The sequence below is a fragment of the Hermetia illucens genome, chromosome 4 (assembly GCF_905115235.1).
Source record: "Hermetia illucens chromosome 4, iHerIll2.2.curated.20191125, whole genome shotgun sequence".
NCBI classification, from domain to species: Eukaryota; Metazoa; Arthropoda; class Insecta; order Diptera; family Stratiomyidae; genus Hermetia; species Hermetia illucens.
In genome coordinates this window covers 95,823,351-95,835,981 of record NC_051852.1, presented here as the reverse complement: position 1 = coordinate 95,835,981, position 12,631 = coordinate 95,823,351, and the positions used below count along the sequence as shown (strand labels likewise).

General features: G+C 40.4%; 1 protein-coding gene across 1 annotated transcript in view; it reads left to right on the top strand.

Annotated features, from left to right (window-relative positions):
- Positions 1–12,631, top strand: part of LOC119654295 (trichohyalin) — a 214,869-nt gene that overhangs the window by 199,912 nt on the left and 2,326 nt on the right. Inside the window, exons 6-7 of the mRNA XM_038059600.1 lie at positions 7,217–7,408; positions 7,467–7,657. Of these exons, the coding sequence (XP_037915528.1) occupies positions 7,217–7,408; positions 7,467–7,657 (383 nt within the window). The remainder of the gene's footprint in view (positions 1–7,216; positions 7,409–7,466; positions 7,658–12,631) is intronic.

The window sequence follows — 12,631 nt, the reverse complement described above, 5'->3', positions numbered from 1 at the left end:
GTGCCTTCGGACTGTTGTGACCTAATTTTTCCCATTATACATTCTAGCCTAGGTTACTGAAATCCACCTTGGTATTGTTTGGCCAGGGATAGTTTTGAAATTTTTCCACAAGGGAGTCCACCCTGAACTGTATTAGAACTACTCGCAGAAATCCTTTTGATCCTAAACCAAAGAGGAAAAGGATCCCTTTCTGGAATAATACTAAGTTACCTCGTGTGTTTCCGCGCAAATTGAAAATGAAGAACGATCTACAGACCTTCCCTACCATCATCGTCCCGGCCGTTCATATATGCTGGTCATTAGTGTCTCGTTTTTCAATTATATTGGTGCCACCCTGGGGACTTTTACTGTAAACTTTCTCCTCATTCCATCCATATAGAATGGAACTCGCCATTCTCATTCAGCAAACCGGGTTTCGTCTTTTAGGTCAAACCTGAATGCTAAATTCCTATCCTTCTTCTATTGCGACTTATTCAGAAATTTGCGGTAGTTTTTATCTAAAAGTTCAAAAGACCGAGTCGACTTGCTTTTACGGCAGCCATTCTAGCGGACTAAATACTACGGACTTTCCTAACATTTCATTTTTTCATGTCGACATAATTGAAATAGTAACGCAAATTAAAAACTAACAGGTCAAGCGCATGTGAATGACTCTTTTCGGTATTTATAAAGCCGATTCATGCCACCCGCCGCTAACAAAAGCTGCTCTGATGAATGGCGGCTCGCGCAGAAATTCAATTTGGATCGAAACAATTGATCATCATTTGCTGTAAACATTGCCCTGCACCGCGCCAGGCCGCACTCGACTCATTGTTGGCTGCTGCAGGAAAGCTGCCGTGTGAAGTAAATCCATAACAAATGTTATGTAATCATGTCAAGTTGATTACACGCACCAACAGTTGATGGAAGTTAATCAATTTGGCAAATGGACAGGTTCACCTGGTTCAGTGTTGCCTGCTTAGCGAGCAAGTGCAAGAATGCTTTTTATCGAATATAGTCATGTGGGGTATCAAATGAAAGGTCTCAGTTAGTACTTTCTGAATCAGGGTTAGTTTCAACTTGAATTTCAAAGCGCGCGAGTAAGGAGTCAAAAAGGGGTGAGTGCGGGGGGTCGAAAGCGGTCATTTCATTAACGGAAATATTCTCAGAAATTGCCCAAGCGAAAAATCTGAAAAAGTCAGGAGGCTGCCACTATATGGTGCCTTTGATCGGAAATACCCTCCATTTCGATATCTGTTCAAATAAAGTTGATAATGCAAAGTTTAGTGGAAATCGGACCGTTACTAACAAAGTTATGATAGGTTAACTTTGCCGTTTCTGAGCAAATTCAAGACTTTGGATTTTAAACAAAAAAAGCTTTTAGAATATTTTTTGTACACGCAGCAATTTTCGAATTATTCATGTTCAAACATGTCGTTTTTTTAATCGAAAAAATGGATATTTTTCAACGGTTTTTCGCTAATAGCTCGAAAATTATGAATTTAATGTAGAAATAATATTAAGCAGAAACAAAGCATATTATATAACAAAAAGAATGAATCTTTTTATTTTTTATGTATGTAAAATATGGATAGAGTTATAGGTCGTAAATGTAAATTCGTAATGTCTAAAAAAAATTAATACTTTCAAGGTACAATACGCAAAATCAGTTACTTTTGGTGGAAATTGATCTAAAGCTCTTTTGAAGTCCTTGAAAAGGACTTTCAAATGGGGTAAATGTTGCACCCCGGAGGGAGTGCCACACCCTTCCGGGAGGGGCGCATATTGGTGCTATATTACTTTTGTTCTTATGCCATCCTCTACCCCCACTCCAAATTCAAAGTTAATCGGGCTTGGCTGAAAAAATTTGCAGGTCGAACCCGATTTTTGGCTGTAATGACTGGACTAATATCGATGTCAATTACTCGAGGGAGACATGTGTATATATATGGATTTGTATTAAACTGGCGGGTAGTAACCAATATAATAGACATGTGTATACCTGGTTACCACCGGCTTTTAATGCTTTTCTGCACGGCGTAAAATGGAAATGCGTGAAGATGTAGTAGATCAATATATCAATGCGGTAATAGACAATCTTTGTTTATTTAGGATGAACACAGTATTTATGTCGTTGATATGTATGTACATATATGTGTATCTTGGAGTTTGGCAAAATATAACGGAATATCTTGTATTATTAACTATGTACGGATGGAAAATCGTGCATAGGGAGTTTCTCACATAAAATTAACGCAACCTTTATACCCGCAGCACCTAACTTCCGGTATCCTGATTTGTTTTTTGGTACTTAGTTACGACGCAAAATTTTTCGACACTAGCATTTTTATCAATTTTCTCCACGAACAAGGATAGGTTTTGAACACATTTTTTTAGTTAATGGTAATTACAGTAAACTTTATTGCTTTTTGTGCTTAAAATGTATTTCACAGTTCTCACAAAAAAATAAATCAAGAGGTTATGATAAATTTTATAAAGTATATCAGTTATTTCCAAAATATTTAATATACCGAGAAGAATGATTTATTATATCCTAAATTTTGATCCAAATAAAGAATAGAAGACAGTTAAAAAGTCATTAGTTGGGTGGAGAATAAAGCAGGAGAACGAGCAATAAGTACCACAATGCAACGAAATTTGTGCAGGAAACCACTAAATGGATGGTTAATTCAGTTCTAAGAAAGATGCATTTTCCGCCTAAAAAGATAAAAAAAGAGGATAACCCTGTCGTCGCGTCTAGAGGGTATGAAATGAAGGGAAAAAATATAGTTCGACACTAGTCCAGAAAAGAATTTTTACAGAAAACTCCTATTTTTCAAGTCAGAAGAAATTTTGAATGGATCGACTAGATAGCTGGTATCCACAGATAGATGCAGAATCTGATATGAATCGGAACTTAACTCGCGAAAAATTAATAATGTTTGGTTACATCTGCTATCTGATGCGAAAATGATAGTTCATCATCTAACTGATTGAGTTCGTATGTTAAAATTCAACCTGTTCTCACAATATTGTATTTAGATGAATCTTTACAATAGACAGACTTTTCGTTAAAACAGATAAACGTGTATATTGTGCAGCTATAAGCCACTAAAAAAATTCATATGATGTTGGTAAAAATTTGAGGAAACTGCGCTCCTTCAATGTCAACCGTTAAAAAATGAAAAGCCGAATTTAAAAGTGGTCGAATGTTCTCCGAAGATGATGGCTAAAACCCGTAACTGGTCAGTAAAGATTAGTGAGATAGCTGAGGACGTGAGGATATGGTGCGCAAGATCTGATCAAAACCAAATGCGCAAACGACTTTCGTGCCAATGTTTGGTCCGATTCCATAGGGATCCTCCATAATAATGGCAAACGGAACAACAGTCGAAGTTGCCAGTTGTTCCACGACAAAGAAAGCAAAGTCGATTGCGCCTGCCAAAAGGGCCATTTTTCTTTTATGGCGGCCGGCTCTTGACTTTTCGAGGTTTTCGTCTCCATTCTTCTCGTTTGAGTGACCGCGTCTCCAAATTTTGTAAAATGAGCAGCATTTAACTTGCGTTATCCATTGAATATTCTCATTTTGTTCGGAGTTTAGGCAGTCCATCGTCATGACTGTGAAATTTATATTCCCAGCAGTTCTCCAGTATCAACTTCACTGGGAATTGATAATATTTTACGTTAAAATTCTCTTGCGTTTTCTTTCGATTATTTTTAAAACAACGAAGATATTAGTCTATGGTTTTCGCGGTAGAATTTGTCATTTTTATTACACATAGTTTCGTCAGATCAAACAATATTTAGAAGCTGTTGAAGTTGATAACCATTGCCATATCCCTTGCTTTCAGTGAATCCGCCGATATTCCAACCACATCCGATATCTTTTTATTGTAAATGCATCCTTCTTTTCTTCGAACGCGGTAGAGCAGGTGCCTTTACGGTCTCTGCCCCATCGATGTGCGGGGATTGGGTTGCGTCATTGGATTCCTGGAAATATTGCGCCCATTGATTTTTTATCTGGAATCCTACTATTGTAACCGGATCCTGAATTACGTCTTTTAAAGTTATCGTTTAATCTGCGGATATCGTCGTTTATATGCTTTCGTTTCTCTTTCTACAGACTTTGCCTGCATGCCTCTTGTGGGTCCCTCCACATTATTTATGTGCAGGGTTTTTTCATCGACTGCCTATTGGCACTCTTCACCAAACCTTCCATTCGTGTTGCGCGGAGGATCGTGTCCGATATTTTTCTCCGTCCCCGTTTTGACTGTATGTTTTTACTCTATTTCATGCTTGACTTCCCCATGACAGTACAGCGCTTGCATGGGTTAATTCTTGTAGTGCTCCATCAGAAAGGTGGCAAAAGTCTATTTTAGGATGCAAAAGCGATCCTGTTAATTAGTTACAGGAATAATTACAGGTAAATATTACCTCAGCCATTTTGTAAAGCTGGATGCCAAAATTCGTGAGCAAGGGCGTGGGTTGACGACGACGCAATTGTTCACAAATCTACATATTTGAGTACTTCGTTGGTGAAAGACGGTTGGCTGCGCATTAGACCCACAGTTATAACACAGTGACGGTGGAGGTGACAATCAAAGACACCCTAGAAGTAAAAAAAAAAACGCAATTGGTTGCTGCGCTAAGGCTTTTAAAGAGAAAACATTACTGGAGGTCACGACCCGGAAGGAATAATCAGTCAATTGTGTTAACATGTACCTGAGGCATGTGAGCCAAGAGGGCCTTAAAAATGTGTGCGCCACAGTCCGCAACCAAACTATTGATGGAATCAACGACGATGTATACTGACTTTTCTGTGTGCGAGGAGACTTTTCTAAAAGGCGAGGGGAAAGTTGAAGCGCTAGGAGCTGGTAGAAGAATACTGGCACCTTCAAAGTCCACCTAAAAAGGTCATTCAAAGGGCACGTGGAGTTGTTACAGAGAACTGTGCATTAGGGATAACGAAGCTTCAAATTTGCTGTTAAAACCAGGCCCAATTGATTTAGGAGACAAAAACACACGTTATAATCATGTATATGGCTCTCAATTTCTCTTAAATGTTGTATGTACATTGTCGGAAATTATTGGATGAAAGGAGGTTGAGCGCCGCTCTCAACTTAACTCCAAACTCCAAATATGAAAGAGATGCAAAGCTTGGGGGTGAATTGGAGCCTCGCAAATCCAACAATAGCAACGACACAAAAGAAATTAAAGGAACTAAATCGAGCCTGCGAATAGAGCCGGACGCGTGCATATTGGTAAAAGAATAGGATTGTTTCTCTACAACTCTTTAACAGTAACGTCTTTTTAAAATTTCTACCTGCATCCATAAACAAGTCGGGAAACCGGAAGCTATATAAAGACATTTGAGTGTACATTTTCCCGATTAGTACGTAGCACATAATGTATGCATATATTATGTGAGACTATCTACATTCGGGTGATACTGACATTCAAAATCTTGAATTTGCAAAGAAGTGACAACTTTAACCTATTATAACTTTGTTAGTAATAGTGCAATTTCAAACAAACTTGGTAGGATCAGGCTCTACATTATAGCCTATATTATTGCATGTAATATAGACTGCTCGTAAAGCTAGGATGAACTTAAGGGGAGTTTTGCAGCCAATTACTAAAAATTCTGGTAATATACTATTATTAACTTTATTTGAATAGATATCGGTATGGAAGTTATTTCGGAGCCTAGGCCTCATACAATAGCAGCCTCTTGATTTTTTTCAGATTTTTCGGTTGGGTAGTTTCTGAAAATTGGTCCGTTAAAGAAATGTTCACTTTCGACCCCCGGCACTCCCCGCCTTAGCAACAAACGTCAAAACTAAGACCGGCATCAAAAAGCGCTAATCAAGACCTTTCATTTAATACCCCGCATGACTATATTTGGTAAAAAAAATGTACATCCCCCCTTTTGCATGTATGGGAACCCCCCCTTTTTTACACAAAACCTTAAAAAGACGTTTGTTATCCGATATACAAAAAGATCATAGATTGCTATCAACTTTCCAGACCTACTGTCAGGCCCAGACGGAACTAAGGACAACAGAAGCATTGCAGTCAATATCATAAATGTAGCATAACTCTTTCTTGAAAAACTTCTAGTGTGAGGCTATTTTGAAGTTTAGATTTTATTTAGGCAACGTTTCTTTTGACACCCTCAGAACTATACCATATGCAGGCAAAAAAAATTACTTCATTTAAAAAAAAAATGAAATGACGTCGTACTTTCCATATATGAAATCTTATACTTTACACATGTGTCCCTCTTAAAAAAGGAGTTTGAGATGGACTTAATTTCAAGAAAATTGGTTAAATCAAATTTAAACGTGTTAGCTTCCAATAAGTGTTTAGAAAAACTGGACCCCAATTTCGTCATCATGACTTTAGTCAGGATGGTTGGGGTAGACGCTAAACTATATAAACTCCTACAATTTCAATCGGAGCTCGAAACTGGGACGAAATATTTTCACAAAACTCATCTCCCATTTTTCCCTCAATTCAAAGATAAATGAAATTCCAACATGATTTCGAGGCGCCAACTCATCTCACACCTGAAAACGCGCTAACAACTTGCTCACAAGCAGCAATCTATTCACACGAAATTTTGGAGTCAGAAAAAAACATTTTTCATTGAATCACGATGCAAGTCTGAACTCAGCCATTTGAGTTCGATTCTAACAAAATGTCAATTAGCGCCTGACAAGTGATGAGGCAAACAAGTCAAATGACTGCAATTATTACAAATAAACGGAACGATTCGAACTCAAGGTGCTAACATTCGGGGAATCTGTTAAAGTGGACGCCATTGTCTATTGTAACTCTGATGCAACTTGGGCTGCTGTGAACGCAGAGGAGTATCTAATTTGTTTGCCAAATTTCTCACCAAAAACTTTTTTTGTAACATTTCGGGCTATTTGCGTCAACAACAATCTTGGTTATTTCAATCTGTTTTTGTAGATTTTCACGTCTGGCGAACTAATTAATGTAAATTTCCAGACAATACAACTGATTTATTGTTATTGGTGTCGAAATATACTCCTGGGAAAAATATGAAATTGAAAAATGGATATGGTTTGTCCTTGAATTATAATTTAAATTTGTAAATAAACATGTACAGTACGTGCGTAAGTGCATGAATATTAAACCATCATAAAACTTTTACGGATATTATCTCTGAATATGCAGATGTTTAACAAACGCATGAATATTTTCATTCCAGATACCGGACATAGCTACAAGACGACGATTATCCACGCCCAAAGCAAGTCCCCTATTAAAAAGAACATCTTCTGAAAAGAGTCCTAAAATTTCACCGCTGGCTCTAAGGGATGATTCAACCATGACCAAGGCAGAGAAGTCAGGATGGTTTAAGTCGATAGATCGTCGCTCGAAAAAGAAATCTAACGAGAAGGTATGATACTCTCTCACTAGCAATGATATTTAGGCTAAAATTGAACTCCCGATTTCAGTTCGATTCTCCCACGAGAACACCAATCACAACGACAACGGAAGATGAGTTTTCCACTTTACGAGTGAAAAAATCGTATCGAACCCCTGTTGCGCCTCCAGCTCCACCAGTACCCGAGAAAAGTTTACGTTTCTTTGGCGATACTGATTTAGAGTCAAATCCGAGCTTTTCGCGTGCCGCATCAGCCCCTCGGTAAGTTTTTCTTTACTTTCAATAAACTTTATCCCAAATCTTCTTCATGAATGTGAATGGTCTCAAAGTTGGCTAAAGGAATTAAATGAAGTATATTAGGGGTATAATTGGTGAATATAGTGTCACATGCAATCGATATCCGGTTTGGGCCTGAAGCAATCAGAAATTATAAACAGATAATGCGCTGAAGTTCTTCCATACGCCCCACCTCATCGAAGATTATGCCTACCTTATCTTCTTTAGTTATACACATTGTTTTCAGAGACTTTGTAGTCTATTCAGATCAAGCGACATGATCACGGCAGACTGTTCAGTTTGCCTTGGCAAAGAATGTACAGTCACGATATCGCTCATATATTTCGTCATTATACAAACGCCGGAATCTTTCACCCTCATGTTGGTAAACATTTTCTGGAGCATCTTCCTTTCAAACGTGGTCGTATTATTTGCTTCTGGCCCAAGTCTTCGAGCGATACAGGACACCTGGTGAAATCATGGTCTCCCACAGTAAGAGTTTTGACTCTGTGAAGAGACGTTTTGAACGAATAGGTTTTGATAGACTACTATCGGTTGTCTTGACTACCAATAATTTAATGTAGATTTCTTTTTTCATTCGCCACCATAAATTTTATTGTGCCCTCTTTGATATTCAGTTCGAGATTATGTACCGTCTGCTAAATCTGCTATCAATATCGAGAGCATAGGTAAGTAATTGGACATTTGAATTTTCCAATTACTAGTTGAACCTGGATCTTCTCAATATACGCCTGGTTATGCAACTGTATTTCTGCTTTCTTCGAGTAACCATTTCCAGCCCAAACTCTGACAGAGCCTCCCATCATCTGATGCTGGCTCATAATCCTTCTGTCCTTCCGTCGACCATAGGAGTATAAATTGTAACTATCAGATCCGTCTAAATTAAATTTTCGTCAGTGAAAGGAATTTTGCACTTTCTTCTTCCAGTGGAGCGCTCTATCGGCGAACGCGATACGCGGTTGTAAGCGCTGGTTTGCTTTTAATTTTTTTCATTTTCTCACTATTATACGGCAAACTGCGTATACTAGTTCCATGCTTACCTCAGTTGTAATGGAGGAATTAAATCCTTCCAGTAATAAAGCCCACTCTCTTAGACAATGAGGCTTGCCTAAAACACGCTTTTCCAGTAGTTTTTAGCGTCCACAAGCAAATTCTTTACCTCTTTTCTCTTAATATTCTTTGCTATTTTCGAAATTGTCCATCCTTCTTTGCGGAAATTTACTATCACTTTGTTTTCGCGTTCATTGATCTTTGTTCTGCGCGGCAGTTCATCACTTTGGTACGACTAGCGGTTTTAAAAATCTTCAAAGAAATGGATTACTAATTTTTAGGGGTGGGCTGTACTATTGCATGGGAGTACAATTCTGCAGTGACCCGCTCTCTGAGCTATATTGGATAGTGTAACCAGCAATGGAGTTGCGGCTCTCTCTCACTAGAATTTTTACTTTGTCAGCCAGAATACCGCCATAACACAACGCATGAGTTGATGAAAGCATGGGGTATGCGAGAAACGGTGGTGGTTACTTTCCATGTATCACTCCTATATAGAAGCACAGAAAGAACATTAACACGTGACATCATATTGGGTGCGGCCGTCGGTTGAAATAACGCTGCATTGATAAATGAATTGTTTGACAACCCGGACTTTCCAACAATTATTAATGCATACAAGAAGAATTCGATGTCGAGCCAGACTTCAGTGCTCTGCTTTGGATTGCCGATCCCCCAAGATCGTCGCTTTGATAATAGCTATTAATTTCTGCCTAAAAATAGCTATTAATTTCTCCCCAAAATCATTCTAGATGTATCCCTTTTCAGGCTGACAAAAACTTTCTTAAGATCGGTGAATAGTAGATAGAGCGCTAGTTTAAACTCTACACACTGTTTCCCAATTATCCGAAGAGTATTAATCCGATTGGAACAGAGGGGACTAGAGCGACAAGCCTGCCTGCTCGATAGACGTCAAATGGTGTTGCAAAATATTCAGAAGATTATTATTATTATTATCTTGTTAAGGTGAAGGCACATTGCGTCCTTAAAGAACTATTGTGCTCCTTTTACTGGTTACAGTGTACCTATTATTCCTAGTATCTCAAGCAAATCCATAACTGTTAGGAATTTCATTATATTCCATAATTCCAGATCTTCCAACTTTGCATCTGATATTAAGTGTTCTCCCAGATGCCTCGACCTACTTTGCGCAAGTACCGAACACTGTTCGGTTCGGTTCGGTTCCAGAATATGTGTAGAGGTTTCATCATACTCCGCACAGAACCTGCAGGCAGTGTCCATAGGTATCCCTAGCTTCCCTAGGTGATAGTTTAGCGGCAGTGACCAGTGAGAATTCCCACTATGATTCGGAGGTTCTTTTTGGTGAGGTCTAAGCAATCCTCTGTGCGATTGGGTTTGTATTTTATATATATATATAAGCACCCTGGACTGCTCCATTCCTGGTAGGCTCACCCAGTATAGTTCCCTCAACCGTTCCTCTTCATTTCCTAATGTCATAGCCATGAACCCGTTTCCGATTCCACCGAAGACATCTTTGCTCCCTTCTTGGCTACTTTGTCGGCTACCTCAATGGTTTCCAGCCCAACGTGGCCTAGAACCCAGAGTATCCAGACCTTGTTGAACGAGCCGTGCGTATTCAGTCTCTCAAGGCACAGTTTAAAGTTTATTCGGTTGGACCTAAGTGCCTTGATTGCTGTTTAGCTGCCGGTGAGAAAAGCAATGTTCTGCCCTCTGTAGTTCCTTTGGAAAATAATAGAGGCGCATCTGTCTATGGCATATATTTCTGCCTGGAAGATGCTAGTGTGCTTACCCATGAGCTCCAAGTACATTTCCCTTGGACCACTGACTGCGGCGTGTATGCTGAGTTCAGTTCTTTATGCCCGGATTACCACCCGATAGGTAATGATGGGCCTTACTATTCCAGAGGGTGTTTACTTTTGCCCGTCTCCATGCCTTTGGTACATATCCCAGGGCTATGCTGCCTCTTATTACCTTCAGAAGAGACTCTAAGATGATTTCTAGGCCCCGCTGGATTAGTGCCGGGAGAATGCATCTACTCCGGGTGACTTTAGTCGATTAAAAGTTCCCACTGCCCACCTTACCCTAGCTTCTGAGCATACCTCTTTTGCTAGTTTCCAGCTCTCCTTTCTTCCGTTTTTGTTCGTTGTTGGGGTGTCAGGCGGCATGTTGTCGTCTGCCGCCGTGAGGTAAAGCCCCGGGAAATGAGTTCAGAAAAGTAAGTGTACTCTGTCATCCTCATTCTTGGTAAATGTCTCGACTTCCTTCTTCAAACAGCCAGAGGATATTGCCCCGTGTGAAGTTGAAGAATTTTCTTACCTCTGTTCTCATTCTGGCTAGATTCCTGTTCCACCGTCCGTCTTAACCGGACAACTGGCCTCATATGCGTTAATGATGACTGTGTTGAGGTTTTCCACCACTGTTTCTAGTTCCAAGTCACACCTGAAATCACCGTCCCCTTGAAGGTGAGCCATGTTCTTGGTCAGGTGCGTTGCGGGATCGTAATTCGTTCTCCTGGGGTTCCTTATTATTCTTTTTATTTCGGAGTAGCCCTCAATGTCCAATCTGATTATTTGATTATTTGTGACTAGACATAGAGGGCTAATCCGACACCCTCCAATTCCTGACCAGCTCGTTCATTACAGTATCCTGTCTCCTCCTGGCTGGTGCTGGTCACAAATGTCAGAGTGTTCCCTATGCTAAGAATAAATTCAAAAGGATACTCACTCTTCGGTTGGTGTCGCTGCTTCCCAGGACTTCATGATGGGCGTTGGCATCGCAGCCGAGGAGAAGTGGAAATGCCCTCTTACTTTACAGTTTAGCAACTTGTTCCGGTGAACATGTTGACAGTTCTACTCCTTCCCAGCCTGGTAATTTAGGAACTATGATCCCAAGCCACCCTGCAGTTTCTTCCGTCGCGGAGTCCCCCAGTATATGACCTGGTGGAAAGCATATCCCGGCGAACACAAGTTTCGCAGTCCATTCCTTGCACATGTGCCTGACGAGAAGGTCTTCAATAGTTTCCTGCTCCTCACGAGTGAGGATTTGCTCGGGAAACATTTTTGGCAGTATGGTCAGTCGAATGCCCTTGACCGCACTAGCATAGCTAATGGCGGGCTTTCTGATTCTTGCCTTCACCCCTGACCTGTCCGAGTTTTCTCCCCTCTCGGGTTCAGGTTTGGATTTTTTGGAAGCATTCCCTTTATGCGAGCCTTCTTATGGCCTCTTCTAGTTTCAGACCTTCCTTCAGATAACGTAGGTACCATTTATCACCTGCGCCGCGGAGACCTGTCTCCTTCCGGATTTCTGCTTGCCCTGCTTTTTGAGCAGTGGTGTTTGTTGGTTGTTTGGTTGTATTTCCTTTATTTTGGCAACATTACTCAATTGATTCCCATGAGTATGGGGTTAGGAGGTTCACCGTTCCATAACTCTCCGTAGCACAGTAAGGTCAAACTTACTCACTGAGGCGACCAGGTATCAGTGAGGCTCCGTTCGAATATAGTCAGTTACCCCCGACTGCAAACTAGCCAATGGGCACGGTGCGCATGACATCGTGGATTGAGGGAGGTGTTTTTCGACTCCCCAGTCTAGATACGTTGCGTTTTCTTAATAGTAGGGTCACCTCGTACAGGATGTGGCCATCACCACTCAATAACGATGTTGGTAGATGAGAGGTTTGGCTCCTGGAAAGCCGCACAACCCTCAAGCGGAGAGACAGCTCACTCTCAAAGAGCGATAGCTTGGCCCCAGGAAGATCGTACAGCTCCTTTTGCTTTTCACTTGTAATAATTGCTCCTGAAGTGGTCCAACTTCCCTTGCAATACTTCTCATTTCTCATTCACTTCCGAAGTAAGTACTACTCGGTAATAACGTCCAACTTGTCCAACTCGCACAGCCTGTCCAATTGGA